Source organism: Mus caroli, unplaced genomic scaffold (assembly GCF_978045245.1).
Source record: "Mus caroli unplaced genomic scaffold, Mus_caroli_1 scaffold_10, whole genome shotgun sequence".
Lineage (NCBI taxonomy): Eukaryota > Metazoa > Chordata > Mammalia > Rodentia > Muridae > Mus > Mus caroli.
Genome location: NW_028227265.1, coordinates 24,704,427 through 24,729,508, shown reverse-complemented (window position 1 = coordinate 24,729,508; position 25,082 = coordinate 24,704,427). Strand labels below are relative to the sequence as shown.

General features: G+C 42.6%; 1 protein-coding gene and 1 pseudogene across 1 annotated transcript; one reads left to right on the top strand and one right to left on the bottom strand.

The window, feature by feature from the left end:
• Window positions 1–5,806: 5,806 nt before the first annotated feature.
• Window positions 5,807–7,333, bottom strand: LOC110300634 (matrin-3 pseudogene; annotated as a pseudogene).
• Window positions 7,334–8,788: 1,455 nt separating this feature from the next.
• LOC110299923 (acylcarnitine hydrolase-like) lies at window positions 8,789–15,931 on the top strand. Its single transcript, XM_021169885.2, is given in 13 exon segments — window positions 8,789–8,864; window positions 9,646–9,856; window positions 11,301–11,442; window positions 12,098–12,231; window positions 12,308–12,566; window positions 13,309–13,407; window positions 13,670–13,810; window positions 13,941–14,021; window positions 14,239–14,383; window positions 14,741–14,868; window positions 14,870–14,882; window positions 15,249–15,321; window positions 15,745–15,931. Coding segments are annotated over 13 exon segments (1,689 nt in total).
• The last annotated feature ends 9,151 nt before the right edge of the window (window positions 15,932–25,082 follow it).

The following is a 25,082-nucleotide window of genomic DNA, read 5'->3' as shown; positions in this document are numbered from 1 at the left end:
TGTATTCCTTATTATTTTGGGCAAATTTTCATTAAATTCAATCAATTCTCAAATAACACTGTGGATGTGTAAGCCCCAAAGTGCCTCCATCTTCTTTAACCCTTCACTGAGATTAGGCTCCTCCTTCTTTCCTTCTTTATTTCCTTTCATCTTTTCTTCCTTCCATCTTTGCTTCCTTCTTTCCATTATTCTCTCCCAAACTTTCCTCTCCTTTTCTCCAACTGCATTACCTTCTTCAAATGAAATGGATGCTTCAGGGACTGTTGGCTCCAAGCGATTGACTGCATCAAAATTTCAGCAAGTCATGCAAATCAAAATAATTCTGAGATTCCACCTCACACCAGTCAGAATGGATAATATCAAAAATTCATGTGACAGCAGATGCTGGCGAGCATGTGGAGAAAGAGGGACACTCCTCCATTGTTGGTGGGATTGCAAGCTTGTACAACCACTCTGGAAATCAGTGTGCAACTTCCTTAGAAAATTGGACATATTAATACCAGAAGATCCAGCAAAACCTCTCCTGGGCATCTACCCAGAAGATGTTCCAACTGGTAATAAGGAAAACACATGCTCCACTATGTTCATAGCAGCCTTATTTGTAATAGCCAGAAGCTGGAAAGATCCCAGATGTCTCTCAACAGAGGAATGGATACAGAAAATGTGGTACATTTACACAATGGAGTACTATTCAGCTATTAAAAACAATGAATTTATGAAATTCCTAGGCAAATGGATGGATCTGGAGGTTATCATCCTGAGTAAGGTAACCCAATCACAAAAGAACTCACATGATATGCACTCACTATTAAGTGGATATTAGCCCAGAAACTTAGAATACCCAAGATACAATTTGCAATACACATGAAACTCAAGAAGAAGGAATACCAAAGTGTGGATACTTTGTCCCTCCTTAGAATGGGGCACAAAATACCCATCTAAGGAGTTACAGAGACAAAGTTAGGAGATGAGATGGAAGGAAAGACCATGCAGAGACTGTCCCATCCAGGGATCCATATCATGATCAACCACCAAAGGCAGACACAATTGCATATGCCAGCAAGATTTTGCCAAAATAACCTTGATATAGCTGACTCTTGTGAGGGTATGCCAGTGCCTGGCAAATACAGAAGTGGATGCTCAGAGTCATCTATTGGATGGAACACATGGCCCCCAATGGAGGAGCTAGAGATAGTACCCGAGGAGCTGAAGGGGTCTGTAACCCTATAGGAGGAACAACAATATGAACTAACCAGTGCCCCCTGAGTTTGTGTCTCTAGCTGCATATGTAGCAGAGGATGGTCTAACCAGCCATCATTGGGAGGAGAGGCCCTTCGTCTTGCAAAGATTATATGCCCCAACACAAGTGTATACCAGGGCCAAAAAGCAGGACCGTGTGGGATGGAGAGCAGGGTGGGGGGAGGGTATAAGGGACTTTTGGGATAGCATTTGAATTGTAAATGAAGAAAATATCTAATAAAAATAATTGAAAACAATTTTTAAAAATTCAGCAAGTCCTGTTTTCTCATAATTAAAATAGACAACAGAAAAGCTGCTTTCCCCATATGTTCCATATGTTATTCCCAAAACATCATAAACTCCAAGCCTGCATGGGGGCATGCTGATTTTCAGTGGCCAAGCTTCTAGCAGGCTGGGCATGGCTTGGTGGCCTGTCATGGCTTGAAGCATTAGGAAGACCAATATCTTTTGTTACCATATATTAAAAAGACCCTTACCGGATTGACTTAGACTGGTCCTGGGTGGGATGGGACATGCAGGTCCTTGATGTTCCTTCTGCAGAGATAGGGTTGGCATCAGGGCAGCTGCTAAGGCTTGGATTTTGCGAGTAACCTTTCCTATAGCTAAGCCTGTTTGAAAAGTCATCCATCTTCTCTCAAGCATTGAAGACTTGAAAAGCAATCTTCTCACCAACTCTTGGATGGGGACATTGCGGTAGGTTTATATACAGTTTATAGGAATTAGAAAATTGTCTCAAATAAAATAAAGTATACCATGGATTTATGTGTATGGCCAGAAGTAAAAACAGGGAAGTTACAACCTAATGTGGCTGACATGCACATGAAGTTATGGGGAAGGGATCTTTTACAACAATGAGATCCTCAAATTGATATTCTTGCAATCCCAGAGACAGCTCATGATGAAATTATGGAGGGAATGTTAGATGCTCCTGGGGATGGTATTGCTATATGTCATCAAAAACAACCCCAGGCTGTGTCAATTGTCTAAATACAGGATATCCCAGGGATTGAGTTTCCACACTTATAAGGTAGGACACTGTTGAAATACCAATGTCCCTATATCTAAAGTGGTTGTCAAATCTGTGTGGGTAGAGCAGTAGTATTTGAGTAGGTGTAGACTCAACATACTGAAGAGTCTCCCAGTCCATGGAATTCTCCTGGTGGTCTCCATACCCCATGTTGCTGAGCCAGCTGCCATTCAGGCTCTGTCTCCCTGCCAATTATGTCATGATGGCCCTGTTCATGACATGTGTAACCTAAGAGGCAAAGCAAGGTCTCTGTCTCTGTCTCTGTCTCTCTCTCTGTCTGTTTCTCTGTCTCTCTGTCTCTGTTTCTCTCTCTCTCTCTCTCTCTCTCTCTCTCTCTCTCTCTCTCTCTCTCTCTCTTTCACACACAGACACAGACACACAGACACAGACACACACAGACACACACAGACACACACACAGACACACACACACACACACACATACACATCTCTATCTCTAATACTGTCACTACTCACTCCCTCCTTCCAACAGAGTAGAACTTGAGTTCTTCATTTCACATTTTCACTGTGGCCATGGCCATCATCCACATGGGGCCTTTGAGTGATGGTGCAGTGAGGAGCAGAGCACACAGGGATTTCCTGAGGAGGAAGGAAAAACTGTGCTGTGCTGTGCTGTGCTGTGCTGTGCTGTGCTGTGCTGTGCTGTGCTGTGCTGTGCTGTGCTGTGCTGTGCTGTGCCTAGGAAGCAGCCAGAGAGACACAAGGAAGAAGTTCTGTAGTGCCATGCTGTAAAGTTCTGGATTTTATCTGGATAATAAAGATTGTAACCATAATTTGCAGTCAAGGTCAATCTTCACTAAAGACTGTGTGACACTGATCCCCACAACACTTCCTCCAGAGCATCAGGCTGGACCGGGTATGGGCTCCTGATCCTTCATTCTTTTATATAGGTTCTCTGAGTTCTTTGCAATTCTGAAACTTCTATTTTTAGATTTGTATCTCAGCTTGCTCATAGATTGACTCCAATGTTGGAGCTATTAAGGCCCCATTAAATACTGGTCATGTGTCTAAGCGTGAGAGTAATCAAGGGTGTGGTAAGAGAACTTTCCTCCAATTCTGATGACCTAAGTTCCTTCTTGAGATTGCCATGGTAGCAGGAGAAGATGGACTTAACACAAATTCTCCTTTCACCTCCATATATGAACCATAGCCTGGGAGCATCTGTACCTGTACACACATATCCATGAACACAATAGATGCAAAGAATTAAAATTTTTTGTTAATTGGAGGAGTGACTGTGAAGTTGATCTTGGCAGGAGCTAATCACTAAAGAAGACACATCAGAAGAGTGGAGAGAACAGGGACTGTGAACTTTATTTTTTAATTTTTATTTGTTTACTTTTCTTCGGTTAACATTCCAAACATGTTTAACCAACCAATCAGCATGACCTAGGGTGTTTTTTTTTTTTAATTTGTGTTCACTTCAGTAGCTTGAATCCACAGATGTAAGCAATATATCCAGAGAGTTACAAATAAACACAGATTATACATGCGAATTTCTGCCCAAAGGTCACATGTGCAGGTACGTGAATTAGAAGCATGGGTCTAGAATTATGGCCAAACTGTTTTTGAAATGCAGAAATGTCAAATTACATCTTGAAAATATAGATGGTTTACACACTTCAAAAATCAAATGTGGCTTATACCAGAGATATATGACAGCTATAGGATTCAAATGACAAGCTATAGGTTCTCAAGTAATTAATACTGGTCAAAGAGAAGGGGAAGATTTTTACATTTTACTGAAATAACACTGACTACTAGAATACAAAACCAAGCAGGAACTCAGAGAAAACAATTACAAATCTATAGCCACTTACTTAATATTTCTTATCATCTAAACAGCATGACATTAAAAGAAAACTGCACCTGCATTTGAATGGCCAATCTCACATGAATGAAGTTCTCTAAATATGCAATGCAACCGAAACAGCTTCCAAAGTCAAATGAAAAGTCTGCAAGGCTAACCCTAACCCTGATGTGGAGAAAGAGGAACACTCCTCCATTGTTGGTGGGATTGCAAGCTTGTACAACCACTCTGGAATTCAGTCTGGCAGTTCCTCAGAAAATTGGACATAGTACTACTGGAGGATTCCACAACACCTCCCCTGGGCATACATCCAGAATATGTTCCAACCGGTAAGAAGGACATATGCGCCACTAGTTCATAGCAGCCTTATTTATAATAGCCAGAAGCTGGAAAGACCCCAGATGCCCCTCAACAGAGGAATGGATGCAGAAAATATGGTACATTTACACAATGGAGTACTACTCAGCTATTAAAAACAATGAATTTATGAAATTCCTAGGCAAATGAATGGACCTGGAGGGCATCATCCTGAGTGAAGTAACCCAATCACAAAAGAACTCACACAATATGTATTCACTGATAAGTGGATATTAGCCCAGAAACTTAGAATACCCAAGATACAATTTGCTAAACGTATGAAACTCAAGAAGAACGAAGACCAAAGTGTGAACACTTTGCTCCTTCTTCGAATTGGGAACAAACCACCCATGGAAGAAGTTACAGAGACAAAGTTTGGAGGTAAGACGAAAGGATGGACCATCTAGAGACTGCCATATCCAGGGATCCATCCCATAATCAGCCTCCAAACGCTGACACCATTGCATACACTAGCAAGATTTTGCTGAAAGGACCCAGATATAGCTGTCTCTTGTGAGACTATGCCGGGGCCTAGCAAACACAGAAGTGGATGCTCACAGTCAGCTATTGGATGGATCACAGGGCCCCCAATGGAGGAGCTAGAGAAAGTATCCAAGGAGCTGAAGGGAACTGCAATCCTATAGGTAAAACAACAATATGAACCAACCAATACCCCCCTGAAGCTAGTGTCTCTAGCTGCATATGAATCAGAAGGTGTCCTAGTTGGCCATCAGTGGAAAGAGAGGCCCATTGGTTGTGCAAACTTTATATGCCTCAATGTAGGGGAATGCCAGGGCCAAGAAGTCGGAGTGGGTGGGTGGGGGAATGGGTGGGGGAGCGTGTGGGGGACTTTTGGGATAGCATTGGAAATGTAAATAAAATAAATACCCAATTTAAAAAAAGATTAAAATGTGGAATGTTTCAGATGAAAAGTAATAAAAAAATACAATTGGTTTTGTTCTTCATTGAATGGAATCGAAAGCTAACACTTCTTTGAAGCCTCAAATGACTAAATTTCATTTTTCTGAATGGTTCTATGTTATCTTTCTCTTAGTAGTGCATGTTGTTTTCCATGCCTTACTTACAACATTCAATCTCTAGGGAGTACTTTTGTTTGTTGTCACTTGGATGAAACAAAAACTTTTTCATTAACTTACTCGTATGTGTACTTTTTGCTATAACACTTAAACACACGAACAGATATCTATTATTTTCCACTAAAGCAAAAGAGTGTAGTCATTTTCTAACTATCAGTATTGTAATTTTTAAAAAGTTAACATTAAAATCAAAGAACCATTGTTTTCTTTGAAATAATTAAGCTTCTTGTACATCTTAAGTTTCCTTCTTCTGCCTCTGTTCTTCTGCTTATTTATGCAGAAATTTCTTTAATTTCTGAATATGAGAAAGACTGCTGCAATGAGTGTTCTTCACAGTTTCTTCACTTGTATAAAAGAGTGAACACAGCTTACAGTAAAACCCTGGTTTTGGTGTCACACAGTCTATACCAGCAGGAACATTAGGCTGCTATGGTCCAATTCTATACTCATCGGGACTTGATGATCCTCCTTGTTCTCACCATTTTGGCCATCCACATTTTCACGTGTGTCTTCGTTCGGCTTGTCAGCACTCTCAGCAGATTCAGCACCCAGTTCTGTATTTTCCTCATTTTTAATCCCATTTTCCAATGCAGGTCCACTTTCTTGATCAAGTTCCTTGATCTTGTCCACCTTTTAAAGTTTTTTTCTTGGATGTTGCTGAAGCCTTTGCATCGTTTATCATGACTTTATCTGGAGGCTCTTTTTTCCCATCAGAAGATACATCCCCTAAATTAGCAAGATTAGTCTCCCTGAACTACCACTCTCTAGTAGTGCTGCAGTTTCTTCCTCATTGATAAGCAGCAGTTCATCTTCAGATTCAAGAAGCATACTGGGCTCCTGTTCTGTCTGGTCATCCTTGGAGTCCTTCTCACCATCCTCACCTGCCTTCTCTTCTTGTTCTCTGCCCTCAGCTGGACTCTCAGTCTTCTGAGCACCATCAGGTTTGGACTTTTTATCACTTGGGGATTCTTTTCCATCTGGAGTATAGGACCTATTCCAGGATTTATATTTTTTTCAGTAAGTCAATGCCTCTGTTAGGAATCCGCAGCACCAGCTTTTTATACTTCTCAGACAGGTCAACTTTAACCCATCTCCCTTGAAACCAAACTGCCTTTTTTAGACAGTGGTCAACCATTGCCCTTGCATCTTCTCTGGTTTCCTTCTCATTAAAAGCCTGACTTTTCATCTTCATCAATATACAATTCTTTATTTACCCATAAGGCTCAGCAAGCTTGAGGGCAACACTGTCAGAATAGCCAGAATGAGATAAATTGCTGAGATGTATCACACATCCAAGTTCTTGCTTTTGATCAAACTTCTGATCTGGTTTTCCTTCAGGTTTCTGTATTCTCTTATACTTCTGGGATAAATGAACCCTCACTGGCTTGACAACCACTAATTCTGGCGAAGTTGTATAATAATCCATAGTAGCCTCAGCATCTTCTGTGGTCACCATGAAAATAAATGCCTCATTAATTGTATTTAGAATCAGATGATTTGAAATGACTCCAAATGGTTCTATCAGTTGTAATAGCTGGTATCTCAAGTTTTTTCCTCGCTGAAAATCCATAACGTAAACAACTCAGCTGGCTTCCACTCTGCCTTTTTGCATGTGTCTTGGTTCCTGTAGGTCCCCATTACCAGCACCCAGATTTCCTCTTGGTCCAACTGCTGGTCCTCCAAGATGAAGTGAAGGAGGTGGCAGTCCCAGAATTCCTGGTGCTGGGTTTGTAGAGTGCTGCAACATGAATGGATCACCCATTGTGTGTCCAGTATCACTGGCAGGATTCCATTCTGGGTAGATTTAAGAAGAAGATGGCATCGACGACTGTGACTTGCTCCACTGGTATGTTGACTCCACTCCTTATTAGAATGAACTGGCAAATCACATATAGAGCACAGATGGGGATAACCCTTCAGTAAGAGTTATCTTATGCACCTGTTTAATATTGCTACTTAGAAGAGTGCCCCTATTTTTCTCAATTTTACCTGTGTTTCTCTCCATAGTACCTCCATGTTATTCCCTATAAGTGCCAAGCTCTGATCCAGGAGCACGGTATAGTTGTTCTAATCAATCTTAGCATAACATCAGAGAAACACATGAGGCACACATCCACAAAGAGAGAAAACTGCTGTGTCGCTGAGATTGAGAAAGGTGTAAGGATGGTTCTTTTTTTGATGAGACCTTGCATAACTATCATAAATTTTACAGTGAGTATAAGAGAATAGGATGTGGGTGGTCCAAGCTCCTTGTTGATTCAATGAAAAATTCATTCCAAGATTCATTAAACTAGCAAGGTTTGCAGTACGCTGGTTCACCCTTCCAAGAGATTCTAGCACACTTAAAGACTGGGTAGCAGCAGTAAGAAGGCCTATTCCTGATGCAGGCAGGTTACACCCATGACCCTGTGAATCCCTACTGAAAGATGACTGCTGAAATGACTTGGACATTGTAGAACTATCTCTTGTTTATTTTATAGATCAAAAAAAATGTTTTAAAACAGGGCCAAAAAGAAAGCTCAAGCTAGAAAGCAAGGATAACTGCTTCAAGAAATGTAATGGCAAGAAGAAATATCAATAAGGACCACAGAATCTATTCAAGCTGAGAGCCAGCAGACAACTGTTAGGGGGAGAGAGAGGGAAAAAAGGGACCATGACCTTTAAACCACCAGAATGTCCATGTGTCTCGTTAAAACTGGTGTGACTTAATAGGGAAACTGTCCATGCAGATCCTAACATGATTGTAGGAACCAGGGACTCTAGAAGCAGGCTCAGTAAACTGAGTCTTCAAAGCACAGGAGTCTTGAGGCTGAGGTTACACTCAGAGCTCCTGCACTTGTCTGATTCTCCTGTGACATCTTGACTATGACCTTCTCACAGGAGCACTCTGGCTTCTCCTGTTATAGCTTTCTGGCCAGGTGAGGAGACAGGGTTCCTGGTATCCCAGACAAGTTCCAGAATTCATGGTGTGCCTTTCCAGGAGGCCAGAGAGAGAACAGAAGCAGCAGAGGGGACTTTCCCCTACCTCCTGGCCATTGGCTCCTATCATTTGTAACTAATTACTTTTCCTGTAATGAGAACTTTCACCCATCATACCATGTTCCCCACCTACACCCTCTTGGTTAAAATTCCTGCCTGTGCAAGGTTCACTCCATATGCTTCCTGTTTGTGAAACTTGGTCATCTTAGCAGCACAGACTCAGGCCTGAGAGCTGATCATGCCACGGAACCAACTACATAACTGGCTGAATTCTGGGTTCTTGGGGCTGCTGCTTCTTCTTATCCATGTGCAGGGTGAGGCTAACTAACCTGTCAATGGGGGATGATTGGAGTCAGAGCTAAGCTTGTGGGAGAGAAGGAATGGGAGGGTCACTTATGTAAACCATAGATCAGCCATTTTTAACCTGTAGGTCACGACCATTGAAGAACCCATATATCTGACAGCATCAGAAACACTCAACCATAAAAACATTTTTATTGCTTCTTCCTTACTGCAGTATTGCTCTTGAGTGGCTTCTCAGTTCCTAAGATCATCAGGAATATGTGACTTCCAATGGTCATGGCCCAAAGGTTGAAGAATGACACAATAGACAAAAGATGAGAAACGTGTTCTCCACAAAAGCACACATATTTTGTGGACCCACTAGCACTCAGAGGGTCAGAGACATCTCAGATCACCTCATACTGAGGAGACAATTCAGTGTAAGGACAGAAGGAGATAATTCTAAGGAAAGTAAAAAGACACTCTTCCCTACTTGGTGTATGAGAATGACCATAACGACTAGTGACCTTTGGATGAAAATAACAATTATCATAAACTCATGTGGCCAAATGGCTCTAAAAGTATGACAACTTCTTTAGCTAAAGAAATGTTCTGACACACTTCAAAAATGGTAATAAAAAAGGTCCCTAGCCTGAGGGATAAGGAACCTTCCACACTAACACAACACAGGTGAACTGGAGACAGGGCGGCTGGGTTCTCTTCTCCTGCACCCTGGTAACAATGACATGGAAATCTCATAATCTGCTGGCAGCTGATTACAGAAAACTAACCCAGATGGCATCTCTCCACCAGGTCAGGACTCACCAGAGGCCAACCCCATCAGAAACACACATACAGGACATGTCCGAGGCAGCCTTATCCACGTGAAGGACACTAAATCTGGTGTCCACACCTTCCTGGGAATTCCCTTTGCCAAGCCTCCTGTAGGACCACTGCAATTTGCACCTCCTAAGGCCCCAGGACCATGGAGTGGTGTAAGAGATGGGACTTCACATCCAGCCATGTAAGTTCTGGACCCAGAGGGTTTCAGGCACTGGGGGAGACTGTGCTCTGAGCTCTGTGCTATGCTGAAGAGTTTCTTCCATCTCAGTGACACAGCAGTTTTCTCTCTTTGGGGATGAGTGCCCCATGGGTTTTTCTAATGATGAGCTAATGTTGAGTAGAACAACTGGGCCAGGCTCCTAGGTCATAGCTTGGCACTCATAGGGAATAACATGGATATACTATGGAGAGAAACAAAGATAAAATTGTTCACACATTCCAATTAACCAAAGTGTTCTCTACCACAATGGGTGCATCTCTAGGCATGAGTAAATGTCACATATTAGGCAGCAATCACTCTGAGCCCAGGAGAATATACTTCATGTCCTTGAAGACTAGAGCAGTGATTGATACTTGCTAACCCCATCCTGACAGTCATTGTGAAAACCTATAAGGCCATGTGCCATTGACCAAGAAACAAGTATATGTAGTGAAATCCCTCTGGAGATACTACAGACAAGAGAAGTTCCTTGAGAGTCTGCACATGTGATGAAAGTCTACTCACTACCCTTTAGGACAGCATTGTCCACTGAATCCTCTAGTAGCTGTGTAAGTTCAACACTCTAATATGGGGATCTTAGATTGTTTTCTGTTGCTGTAATAAAGTACCGTCAAAAGCAAGGGAGGGGAGAAAGCCACTATTAGAGGCTCCAGATTACAATCCATCCTTTGGGTAAACACATTGAATCAAAACTACAGGAGCTGCTCACATCACAGACATGCCCAGAGTCTTAGTTAGGGTTTTACTGCTGTGAACAGACACCATGACCAAGGCAAGTCTTATAAAGAACAACATTTACTTGGGGCTGCCTTCCAGGTTCAGAAGTTCAGTCCATTATCATCAAGGTAGGAACATGGCAGCATCTAGGTAGACACAGTGTAGGAGGAGCTGAGAGTTCTACATCCTCATCTAAAGGCTGATAGCAGAAAACTGACTTCCAGACAGCTAGAGTGAGTGTCTTATAGCCCACACCCACAGTGACACACCTACTCCAAACTTCTAATAGTGCCATTCCATGGGCTGAGCTTATACAAACCACTACACCCAGGAAAAGAGACTAGAAAAATGCTTACACACCTGCTAAAGTTTAGCTCGAGTTTCCCTTCTCATACAATTCCATGAATGTCACTACAAACAGCCAATCATTTCCATGGAGACACCTACAAGTCTCTCCTTCATAGACTTGAAAAGATTAAAATCCAGGCCACACCTAACTGGGGGCCTCCTTAGAAATCTGGCTCCAGACCAGCTTTACTGGAGGACGTGGCCTTTACCTTGGTTGGAAGGGACTTGGAGATAGAATATGTGTTCACAGGTTGAACATGGCTGGGATAAAAGTCTGCAAACTCACACTGGGTTTGGATCACCACCCATGTCTTGGAATGTCTGTTTACTACTTTCAAAGGTGTCTGCAAAATCTTGACATGCTGAATGAAGCAGGCCTGCCAGATATGAAAATGATGCTGTCTTCCTTCCCTATGTCTGAGGACTGTCTGTATCTCAACATCTACACACCAGCCCAGACCCATGAAGGCTCTAACCTGCCTGTGAGTGTCAGGCCGTGGCCAGCTTGTGGAGGGGGTATTTTTTCAAGATGATTAGAAGGGATAAAAGCAACCTGAGTTCCATTACAGTGTGGACCCTGATAAAAGTCTTACCTTTCTTGGATCAAAGCAGACCATCTCAGCCACATGATGCAGCTGAAACCTGGGTATGGAACACAGAGCACTGGACCTCTGAGCCATCAAAGCCCCTTGCTCTCTGATGAAATCAGAACTTATTCAATGACTTGAGCTTTGCAGATCCACTTAGGGGCTCAAGACCTCAAAACTGAGGTCACTCAAACTTATACTCTTGGGTTATCTGTTGTGACAATGAGGGTTGACGGTCCTTTCCATTTTTCATCTGGAGAGATATTCATGGAAACACTCCACTTTGTTCCACTGTGAAGAGCCTGAGTAATGATGAGATTACTCCATATAGAGAGCAATGAATTCAAACTGAGACACAAGGTGGGAATGGGGACTAGAAATACATTAATGGGAATACTAGTGGCCCTGGCTGTGGCCAAGGCTCTGAAGTCCTGAGAATTTTTACATATGTCTGTAGCTACACAGAGTCCCAGGAGTTGATATTCTAGTAAGCAGACCAGAGAGCTTGGACAGGCTAGGAGCTTCCTGGCATCTCTCTTGACTTCTCCAGGTGATGGTGTGGATCCATGGAGGTGCACTGGTTATAGGAATGGCTTCCATGTTTGATGGATCTCTATTGACAGTCAATGAGGACTTGGTGGTTGTTACTATCCAGTATCGTCTGGGTGTCCTGGGCTTTTTCAGGTAAGACCATTACTGGGCAATAGTAGCTGATCAGAACTTAGACAGCCCTTTGATCCATGTCTCTTCCACTTCTCAGCACCGGAGACCAGCATGCCAGAGGCAACTGTGGATACCTGGACCAAGCAGCTGCCCTATCCTTGGTCCAGCAGAACATCGCCCACTTTGGAGGCAACCCTGACCGGGTCACTATTTTTGGTGAGTCTGCAGGTGGCACAAGTGTGTCTTCACATGTTGTGTCCCCCATGTCCCAAGGGCTCTTCCATGGTGCCATCATGGAGAGTGGGGTGACCCTGCTTCCTGACCTTATCTCTGAAACCTCTGAGATGGTCTCCACTGTAAGTGCTCTCAGCCCTGCTGTCTTAGCCTTTATACTCCGGTACTCTGGTGTTCTGTTCAGTGGGGGAAATCAAGGACAATAGGAAATAACTTCTTTCCAATAATTTCTGAAAAGCTCAGGGGTTAACATCTATTCACGTCTACTATACTGGATAAGTGTGCTATCTGTCCACAAACTGGTCCTTGAAGTTTCTATAATTAGCAAAAATAAGTGTGCATGTGCTTGGGAACTGATTCACTGATTTTTAAAAGTGCTTAGAGTAGAAGCCTGAGGCCATAAGTTCAAATCCTGAGACCACACAAAGGGCTGGAAACAGTAACATCTATCTGTAATTTTCATGTTATTCTGGTTAGGTGGAAGGTAAAGACAAGAGAATCCTTGGATGTCCACACACTGACTCATTGGTGTAGACAGCAACAAAACAAGAAGCCACCCTGTTAAATAAGGGATACAGTGAAGACTGAGACTTTGTTCCCTAACCTTCATGTACAAACCTTGAGAAAATTACAGTTTCCCTGACACATGAAACACATTAAAAACAGGTGGAGAAAACAAAGTTACACAAAACATATGTAGGAAGAAAGAGTCCTGCTTGCTGGCTGTCATCTTTAAGCAATAGGAAACTGGCAACAACAATACAATTTATTCCAATCCACACAATACACCCTACAATGTGGGAATTATGCACAACAGCATCAACTTGGAACTGATCTCTCCATCTTGCCTCATTCCTTCTACAGACGGTGGCCAAGGTTTCTGGATGTGAGGCCATGGATTCACAGGCCCTGGTGCGCTGTCTGAGAGGCAAGAGTGAAGCAGAGATTCTGGCTATTAACAAGGTTGGGAGAGTTGTGTGTCTGGGAGAACTTGGTGTTCATGATGGGAGATTCTGAACCAAATACCTCATCTTTATGCCTTTGTGTTCTTTCAGTTCTGTGTGTAAAATGAATACAAGATAGGCTATTCTAAGTGTAGATTCTCCTCCAGGGCGAGCAGATCACCCTGAAACTAGTGAGAAATGAGAAAAAGATGGAGGTGACTCAGTAGACATCAGGATATTTATTTCACTAACCTTCAGCATCAACCTCTAATGCCTCACAGGTCTTCAAGATGATCCCCGCTGTGGTGGATGGGGAGTTCTTCCCCAGGCATCCCAAAGAGTTGTTGGCATCTGAGGATTTTCACCCTGTCTCCAGCATCATTGGTGTCAACAATGATGAGTTTGGTTGGTCCATTCCTATGGTAAGGCAGAGTCCCAATCCTCTGGGAGACTGGAGACTCATATGCTAAGCAGATGTGTTCAAGGAAACTCAATACATCTTTAATCCAAGTCCATCAGACCCTAAACTTAATACTGTCTTCTGCCTCCCAGGTCATGGGCTCTGCTCAGACGATAAAAAGAATAACCAGAGAGAACCTGCAGGCTGTTCTGAAGGATACAGCAGTACAAATGGTGAGACACCTCTGGTCCTATCCAAATAGAGGGGTCCCTCATATTTCCTTCTCAGACAGAATCTTTGTTAATACAATCAGTACATACTCTGATTCTGTGTGTTGTACTCAGACCAATACCCTAGGTAATCCCAGACCCCATTCTCCCAACACCAAAGTTTGCTGTCTACCTAACCTACAATATGCCAACCTCATTGCTCCTGATCTTCTTGGTGTAGATGCTGCCTCCTGAGTGTGGTGACCTGCTAATGGAAGAGTACATGGGGGACACTGAGGATGCCCAGACCCTCCAAGCACAGTTCACAGAGATGATGGGAGATTTCATGTTTGTGATCCCTGCACTCCAAGTAGCACATTTTCAACGTGAGTACATCTGTGTCAAGACTTAGGGGAGCAGCTCAAAGATGGGGGTAACGGTGAGCACTGTGGAGTATGGTGGTGTCTAGGTCTTCTAATGTCCAGTTTAAGAGAGTGAAATCCGGGTAGAGAGAAGAAAATGAGTTGCTGATACTCTTTTGACTTAACAAAACCATTCAGCTGGGAAGGTCATGGGCACTGATTAGCCAAGGGTTTTTCCACGGCTTGTGCTCAACTTAAATCCCCCTCTCTCATTTAACTTCTATGATTCTTGGTAAAGTTTTATCAAGTTACCTTGTTACCAAATACTTATCAGTAAAACTTCAAATGAGAGTCAACTAAGTCACTCTGTCCCACCTCCAGGCTCCCATGCCCCTGTCTACTTCTATGAGTTCCAACATCCACCCAGCTACTTCAAGGATGTCAGACCACCCCACGTGAAGGCTGACCATGCTGATGAGATTCCTTTTGTCTTTGGGTCCTTCTTCTGGGGCAGGCATAAAACGTGAGTCTTCACTTTTTATCTTGAACTGAACAAGGTCCCAGATGATTTCCTGTAGGGATTCTGAGCTTCCAGTCCATTTTAGAAAACCTAGATTATGAGCAAAGAAAAAGAAATCCAATGTGCAGCATATCGTGGCCTCAAATCCATGCCCAGCTTAGAATCTGAATCACAGTCTAGCCTGTGATAGAGGAGCTGACAGCACATCAAGGCCGTAATTGAATTAGAAACTCGCATGGATCTTGGATTCTGTATAATGAAGAAGGGAGGCAACAAAAGCCAACAGTTTGGGAGCTGGGATGGTGCATGTGAAGAATGAGTTGACAGTTGCATGAGGTGGCATTGACTTTGTCTTCCTCATGACTCCAGTTGACTTCACTGAGGAGGAGGATCTGCTGAGCAGAAGGATGATGAAGTACTGGGCCAACTTTGCACAACATGGGTGAGAATACACCCCTCAACCTAACATGTGTGGGTCCCTATCTAGGGCTCCTTATTGGATGGTGGCCTTGTAGCATCCATGGATCTTTCATCACATACAGTGTCTTTCCTACACAATAGCACATTTATACAGATACTTTGTAGGTGTCAGGCACTGGTCATCTCACAGTGACAAAGCTGGTGGGGCTATAATGCTATGCTACTGTTCCTTAATCTCACCTCTTAGAGGTAACACAAAGCAAGTCAGGCAGTCTCCCCACATGAAGCAGAACCTCATGAGTGACACTTGTATTCACATATCAGGACACAAGTCACATCAGACCCCTTAACCAATGTCCTACTTGTTTTACTGCCCTGATCCAAAACATAGGATTAGGCTTTGGATGAGTGTAATCATACTGTTCTTTGGGCGATATATCCACAGGAACCCCAACAGCGAGGGTCTACCCTACTGGCCTTTGATGGACCATGATGAGCAGTATCTGCAGCTGGACATTCAGCCTGCTGTGGGACGGGCCCTGAAGGCCAGAAGGCTGCAGTTCTGGACCAAGACTCTGCCCCAGAAGATCCAGGAGCTAAAGGCTTCTCAGGACAAGCACATGGAGCTTTAGTGTCCTGTATCAAAAAAATGTGTTTGGGGTTTAAAGTCAATAGTGCTACAAAGTCCTTTTATTTATTTATTTTTTATTATGTATTTTCCTCAATTACATTTCCAATGCTATCCCAACATTCCCCCGTACCCCCCCCCCACTTCCCTACCCACCCATTCCCATTCTTTTGGCCCTGGCATTCCCCTGTATTGGGGCATATAAAGTTTGCAAGTCCAATGGGCCTCTCTTTCCAGTGATGGCCGACTAGGCCATCTTTCGATACATATGCAGCTAGAGACAAGAGCTCCGGGGTACTGGTTAGTTCATCATGTTGTTCCAACTATGGGGTTGCAGATCCCTTTAGCTCCATGGGTATTTTCTCTAGCTTCTCCATTGGGAGCCCTGTGATCCATCCAATAGCTGACTGTGAGCATCCACTTCTGTGTTTGCTAGGCCCCGGCATAGTCTCACAAGAGACAGCTATATCTGGGTCCTTTCAGCAAAATCTTGCTAGTGTATGCAATGGTGTCAGCGTTTGGAGGCTGATTATGGGATGGATCCCTGGATATGGCAGTCTCTAGATGGTCCATCCTTTCATCACAGCTCCAAACTTTGTCTCTGCAACTCCTTCCATGGGTGTTTTGTTCCCAATTTTAAGAAGGGGCACAGTGTCCACACTTTGGTCTTCATTCTTCTTGAGTTTCATGCGTTTAGCAAATTGTATCTTATATCTTGGGTATCCTAAGTTTTGGGCTAATATCCACTTATCAGTGAATACATATTGTGTGAGTTCCTTTGTGATTGGGTTACCTCACTCAAGATGATGCCCTCCAGGTCCATCCATTTTGCTAGGAATTTCATAAATTCATTGTTTTTAATAGCTGAGTAGTACTCCATTGTGTAAATGTACCATATTTTCTGTATCCATTCCTCTGTTGAGGGGCATCTGGGTTCTTTCCAGCTTCTGGCTATTATAAATAAGGCTGCTATGAACATAGTGTAGCATGTGTCCTTCTTACCGGTTGGGACATCTTCTGGATATATGCCCAGGAGAGGTATTGCTGGATCCTCCGGTAGTGCTATGTCCAATTTTCTGAGGAACCACCAGACTGATTTCCAGAGTGGTTGTACAAGCTTGCAATCCCACCAACAATGGAGGAGTGTTCCTCTTTCTCCACATCCTCGCCAGCATCTGCTGTCACCTGAATTTTTGATCTTAGCCATTCTGACTGGTGTGAGGTCATTTATTTATTTTTATTTGTTCCAACACTTACATAAGCATTTGTCACCTGAGTCTTTGAGCTTTCATGTATGAAAAATACTCTGTATTACTTATCATTCTGGCCAAACTTTCATTAAATTCAATAAATTCTCAAATAACACTGTGGATGTGTGAGCCTCAAAGAGCCTCCATCTTCTTTAACTGAGATTACACTCTTCCTTTCTTCTTTCATTCCCTCCTTCTTTCCATTATCTTCTCCTTGTCTTCATTCTCCTCTTCTCCAAGTCCCAGACCTTCTTCAAATGAAGTGGATGCTCCAGGGAATGTTTGTCTGTGACAAAAATCCTGTGTCTATTCTCAGCAAGTTATGTTTTCTTATATTTAAAATAGGCAACAGAAAACTTGCTTTATTGCCTTCAGGAGTTTGGAATGTTATTCCCAAAACACCATGAACTCCAAATTGAACAGAGGGCAAATCTGCATGGGGAGCATGTTGAGTTTTAGTATGGCTTTTTGCAGGCAGGGCATGGCTTGGTGGATTGCCACAGGTTGAAGCACCAGTAGGACCAATGTCTTTTGTGATCATATATTAAACAGACCCTTACTGGAGTTGACTTAGGCTGGTCCTGGGTGGGATGGGACATGCACAACCTCCCTGTTCCCTTTGCACAGATGTAGTTGGTGTCAGGGTAGCTGCTAAGGCTTGGATTTGGAGAGTAACCTTCTGTTGTAGTTAAGCCAGTCAGGAATAGTCATCCATCTCCTCTCAAGCATTAAAGACTTGAAGAGCAATTTTCTCACCAACTCCTGCATGGGGATATTGCATAAGGTTTGTATACATTTTATAGGAATTAGAAAATTGTCTCAAATAAAATAAAATATAACATGGATTGATGTGTGTGGCCAGAAGGAAAAACAGGGAAGTTACAACCTAATGTGGCTGACATACATATGAAGTTATGGAGAAGGGATCTTTTACAACAATGAGATAATCAAATTGATACTTCTGCAATCCCAGAGATAGCTCAAGAAGAAATTATGGATGGAATGTTAGATGCTCTTGGGGATGGCATTGATATATGTCATCAAAAACAACCCCAGGCTGTGTCAATTGTCTAAATATAGGATATCCCAGTGATTGAGTTTCCACATTTATAAGGCAGGGCACTGTTGAAATATCAGTGGCTCTACTCCTAAAGTGGTTGACAAGCCTGTGTGAGTAGAGCAGTGGTCCTTAACTAAGGAAAAATTACAGCATTCAAGCAGCTGATATAAAAGCAGCTGTAGACTCAACATTCTGAAGAGTCTACCAGTCCCTGGAATTCCCCTAAGGGTCTCCATGCTCCACATTCCAGCGCCAGCTGCTATTCAGTCTCTGTCTCTCTGCCAGTTATGTCATGGTGGCCCTGATCATGACATTTGTAATCTGAGAGGCAAAGCAAGGTCTCTGTGTCTGTCCCTCTGTCTCTGTCTCTCTGTGTCTGTGTGTGTGTGTTTCTCTCTCTCTGTCTCTCTGTCTCTCTCTCTCTGTGTCTCGCTCTCTGTGTGTGTGTCTCTCTCTTTGTCTCTCTCTCTCTGTCTCTCTCTCTCTCAAACACACATCTCTATCTCTATCATTCATGCTCTCCCTCTTACTCTCTTCTTCTATAGAGCAGAACCTGAGTGTCTTCTTCATTTCACATTTTCTTTTTCTTTTTTTCTTTTTGGTTTTTTAGAGACAGGGTTTCTCTGTATAGTCCTGGCTGTCCTGGAATTCACTATGTAGATCAGGCTGGCCTCGAACTCAGAAATCTACCTGCCTCTGCCTCCCAAGCACTGGGATTAAAGGCATTTGCTACCACTTTCCGGCTTTATTTCACATTTTCACTGTGGCTATGGCCATCATCCACACGGGGCCTCTGAGTGATGGTGCAGTGAGGAGCAGAGCACACAGGGATTTCTCAAGCTGAGCTACAGAAATGTCTGGGATTAAGAAGTACTGGGGCATAAAGCCTTCATATCACCTAGGGCCTCTCCTCTCATTGATGTCCCACAAGGCCATCCTCTGGTACATATGTGGCTGGAGCCATGGGTCCTTTCATGTGTACTCTTTGGTTGGTGGTTTAGTCCCTGGGAGCTCTGGGGGTACTGGTTGGTTCATATTGTTGTTCCTCCTATGAGGTTGCAAACCCCTTCAGCTCCTACCATCCTTTCTCTAACTCCTCCATTGAGGACCCCCTGCTTATTCCCATGGTTGGCTGAAAGCATCCATCTCTGTATTTGTCAAGTTCTGGCAGAGCCTCTCAGGAGACAGCTATATAAGGCTCCTGCCAGCAAGTACTTCTTGGCATCTACAAAAGTGTCTGGTTCTGGTAACTGTATATGGGATGGATCCCCTGGTGGGGCAGTCTCTGGATGGCTTTTCCTTTGTTCTCTGATCCACACTTTGTCTCTGTATCTCCTCCCTCCCATGGGTATTTTGTTCCTCCTTCTAAGAAGGACCACACTTTGGACTTCCTTCTTCTTGAGCTTCACGTGGTCCATGAATTGTGAATTGGGTATTCTGAGCTTTTGGGCTACTATCCACTTATCAGTGAGTGCATATTATGTGTGTTCTTTTGTGATTGGGTTACCTCACTCAGGATGATATTTTCTAGTTCCATTCATTTGCCTAAGAATTTCATAAATTCATTGTTTTTAATAGCTGAGTAGAACTCCATTGTGTAAATGTACCACATTTTCTGTATCCATTCCTCTGTTGAGGGTTATCTGAGTTCTTTCCAGCTTCTGGCTATTATAAATAAGGCTGCTAGGGACATAGTAGAGCATGTGTGCTTATTACATATTAGAGAATCTTCTGGGTATATGCCCAGGAGTGGTATTGTTGGGACCTCAGGTAGTACTGTGTCCAATTTTCTGAGGAACTGCCAAACTGATTTTGCAGAGTGGTTGTACCCGCTTGCAATCTCACTAGCAATGAAGAAGTGTTCCTCTTTTGCTACATCCTCACCAGGATCTGCTGTCACCTGAGTTTTTGATCTTAGCCATTCTGACTGGTGTGAGGTGGAATCTTGGGGTTGTTTTGATTTGGATTTCCCTGAATACTAAGGATCTTGAACAGTTCTTTAGATGCTTTTCAGCCATTCAATATTCCTCATTTGAGAATTTTGGGTACACTTGCATTTGGAGCACAGACGTTCAGAATTGAGAGTTCTTCTTGGTAGATTTTCCCTTTGATGAGTATGAAGTGTTCTTACTTATATTTTTTGATGACTTTTGGTTGAAAGTCGATTTTATCCAATATTAGAATTGCTACTCCTGCTGGTTTCCTGGGATCATTTGCTTGGAAAATTGTTTTCCAGACCTTTATTCTGAGGTAGTTTTTATCTTTGACACTGAGGTGCATTTCCTGTGTGCAGCAAAATGCTGGGTCCTGTTTATGCATCCAATCTGTTAGACTATGTCTTTTTATTGGGAAATTGAGTCCATTGATGATAAGAGATACTAAGGAATAGTGATTGTTGCTCTCTGTTATTATTGATCTTATTTTTATGTTTGTGTGGTTATCTTCTATTGAGTTTGTTGAAAGAAGATTACTTTTTTTTACTTTTTCTAGAGTGTAGTTTCCCTCCTTGTGTTGGTGTTCTCCATCTATTATCCTTTGTAGTGCTGGATTTCTGGAAAGATATTGTGTAAATTTGTTTTTGTCATGGAATATCTTGGTTTCTCCATCTATGGTAATTGAGAGGGTTTATTTCCTCACATCTTTTTTTATTAGATATTTTCTTCATTTACATTTCAAATGCTATCCTGAAAGTTTCCTATGCCCTCCCCACTCCCTGCTCCCCTACCCACCCACTCCCACTTCTTGGCCCTGGCTTTCCCCTGTACTGGGGCATATAAAGTTTGCAAGACCAAGTGGCATCTCTTTCCAATGATGGCCAACTAGGCCATCTTCTGCTACATATGCAGCTAGAGATATGAGCTCTGGGGGTAATTGTTAGTTCATATTGTTGTTCCTCCTATAGGGTTGCAGACCCCTTCAGCTCCTTGGATACTTTCTCTAGGTTCTCCATTGGGGGCCCTGTGCTCCATTCAATAGATGACTTTGAGCATCCACTTCTGTATTTGCCAGGCACTGGCATAGCCTCACATGAGACAGGTATATCAGTAAAATCCGGCTGGCATTTGCAATAGTGTCTGGGTTTGGTGGCTGATTATGGAATGGATCCCCAGGTGGGGTAGTCTCTTGATGATCCATCCTTTTGACTTAGCTCCAAACTTTGTCTCTGAAACTCCTTCCATGGATATTTTGGTCCCAATTCTAAGGAGGAATGAAGTATCCACAAGTTCGTCTTCCTTCTTCTTGATTTTCTTGTGTTTTGCAAATTGTATCCTGGGTATTCTAAGTTTCTGGGCTAATATCCACTTATCAGTGAGTGCATATATAATGACTTCTTTTGTGATTGGGTTACCTCACTAAGAATGATATCCTCCAGATACATCCACTTGCCCAAGAATTTCATAAATTGATTGTTTTTAATAGCAGAGTAGGACTCCATTGTGTAAATGTACCACATTTTCTGTATCCATTCCTCTGTTGAGGGACATCTGGGTTCTTTCTAGCTTCTTGCTATTATAAATAAAGCTGCTATGAACATAGTGGAGCATAGCCTGGGTTGGTATTTGTGTTCTCTTAGGGTCTGTATGAGATCTGCCCAGGATCTTCTAGTTTTCATAGTCTCTGGTGAGAAGTCTGGTATAATTCTGATAGTTCTGCCTTTACATGTTACTTGACCATTTTCCCTTAATGCTTTTAATATTCTTTCTTTGCTAGTGCGTTTGGTGTTTTGATTACTATGCGACAGGAAGAATTTCTTTTCTTGTCCAAGCTATTTGGAGTACTGTAGGCTTTTTGTATGTTCATGGCCATCTCTTTCTCTAGGGCATGGAAGTTTTCTTCTATAATTTTGTTGAAGATATTTACTGGCCCTTTAAGTTGGGATCTTCACTCTCTTCTATATCCATTATCTTTAGGTTTGGTCTTCTCATTGTGTCCTGATTTCCTGGATGTTTTGAGTTAGGAGCTTTTTGCATTTTGAATTTTCTTTGACTGTTGTGTCAATGTTTTCTATGGTATATTCTGCACCTGAGATTCTCTCTTCTATCTCTTGTATTCTGTTGGTGATGCTTGCATTTATGACTCCTGATCTCTTTCCTAGGTTTTCTATCTCCAGTGTTGTCTCCCTTTGTGATTTCTTTATTCTATTTCCATTTTTAAATCCCGAATAGTTTGTTCAGTTCTTGCATCCTGGTTGTGTTTTCCTGTAATTCTTTAAGGGATTTTTGTGTTTCCTCTTTAAGGTCTTCTATCTATTTACCTGTGTTCTCTTGTATTTCTTTAAAGGGGTTATTTACATCCTTCTTAAATTCCTCCATTATCATCATGAGATGTGTGTTTAAATCAGATTCTTGCTTTTCTGGTGTGTTGCAGAAACCAGGGTTCATGTTCGTGGGAGAACTGGGTTCTGATGATGCCAAGTAGTCTTAGTTTCTGTTGCTTATGTTTTTTCACTTGCCTTTTGCCATCTGGTTGTCTCTGGTGTTAGCTGGTCTTGCTGTGTGACTTTGGCTTATCCCTCCAGCAAGTGTGTGTGTCAGTACTCTTGAGAGACCAATTCTCTCTGGGAGGAATTTGGGTATGAAGAGATGTGGCACAGGATCAGCTCTCTGTGCAAATGGAGACCAGAAGACTCATGTCCCAGGTTGCCCCTAGTTTCCTTTGTCCTGAGGCTTCTGGGCAGGTTCCTGTGAGAAGGGGTTGTGATCCAACCTGCACTCACAGGCCTGTCTGCACTCCTGGGAGGCTTGCTCCCTGCTGGCACGATTTGTTTATGAAGGCCTATGGCTGAGTATCTGGTACAGGCAGAGATAGAAACCTGAAAGCTCTGACCTTCTCATAGAAGCATTCTGGCTTCTCCTGTTACAGCTTTCTGGCCAGGTGAGGGGACAGTGTACCTGGTATCACAGACAAGCTTCATAATTCATGCAATGCCTTTCCAGGAGGCCAGAAAGAGAACAGAAACAGCAGAGGGGATGTTTCCCTACGTCCTGAACATTGGCTCCTCTCTCTCTCTCTCTCTCTCTCTCTCTCTCTCTCTCTCTCTCTCTCTCTCTCTCTCTGGTGAATATGTGGTATGTATTAATATAGATATAGTGGATCAGGGTCAAAAGTCCCTTCCGGTCCACACCAGCACTGGGGTTCCTTGTGCATGGAGTCTCCAGACACCCGCAAGGTCCCCCACAGGACCCTCCATGGGATCTTAAGACGTCTGGTGAGTGGAAGACAACTTCTGGCAGGAGGCAGGTTCAAACACCAGATATCTGGGCACCTTCCCTGCAAGAGGAGAGCTTGCCTGTAGAGACTACTCTGACCACTGAAACTAAGGTGAGCTATTCTGCCAGGTCTGCTGATAGAGGCTAACATAATCACCTGAGGAACAAGCTATAACCAGAGACAACTATAACAACTAGCTCCAGAGATTACCAGATGGCGAAAGGCAAATGTAAGAATCCTACTAACAGAAATCAAGACCACTCACCATCATCAGAACGCAGTACACCCACCCCACCTCGTCCTGGGCACCCCAACACACCCAAAAAGCTAGACCCGGATTTAAAAGCATATCTCATGATGATGGTAGAGGACATTAAGGAGGACTTTAATAACTCACTTAAAGAAATACAGGAGAACACAGATAAACAGATAGAAGACCTTAAAGGGGAAACACAAAAATCCCTTAAAGAATTGGAGGAAAACACGACCAAACAGGTGATGGAATTGAATAAAACCATCCAAGACCTAAAAAGGGAAGTAGACACAATAAAGAAAAACCAAAGTGAGGCAAGGCTGGAGATAGAAACCCTAGGAAAGAAATCTGGAACCATAGATGTGAGCATCAGCAAAGGATACAAGAGATGGAAGAGAGAATCTCAGGTGCAGAAGATTCCATAGAGAACATCGGCACAACAATAAAAGAAAATACAAAATGCAAAAAGATCCTAACTCAAAACATCCAGGAAATCCAGAACACAATAAGAAGACCAAACCTACGGATAATAGGAGTGGATGAGAATGAAGATTTTCAACTTAAAGGGCCAGCAAATATCTTCAACAAAATTATAGAAGAAAACTTCCCAAACCTAAAGAAAGAGATGCCCATGAACATACAAGAAGCCTACAGAACTCCAGATAGACTGGACGAGAAAAAGAAATTCCTCCCGACACATAATAATTAGAATAAAAAAATGCACTGAATAAAGATAGAATATTAAAATCAGTAAGGGAAAAAGGTCAAGTAACATATAAAGGCAGGCCTATCAGAATTACACCAGACTTTTCACCAGAGACTATGAAAGCCAGAAGAGCCTGGACAGATGTTATACAGACACTAAGAGAACACAAATGCCAACCCAGGCTACTATACCCAGCCAAACATTAAATTACCATAGATGGAGAAACCAAAGTATTCCACAACAAAACCAAATTCACACATTCCAAATTCCACGAATCCAGCCCTTCAAAGGATAATAACAGAAGAAAACCAATACAAGGACGAAAATCACGGCCTAGAAAAAGCAAGAAAGTAATCCCTCAACAAACCAAAAAGAAGATAGCCACAAGAACACAATGCCAACTCTAACAACAAAAATAAAAGAAAGCAACAATAACTTTTCCTTAATATCTCTTAATATCAAGGTACTCAATTCCCCAATAAAAAGACATAGACTAACAGACTGGCTACACAAACAGGACCCAACATTCTGCTGCTTACAAGAAACCCATCTCAGGGAAAAAGAAAGACACTACCTCAGAGTGAAAGGCTGGAAAACAATTTTCCAAGTAAATGGTCTGAAGAAAGAAGCTGGAGTAGCCATTCTAATATCAAATAAAATCGACTTCCAACCCAA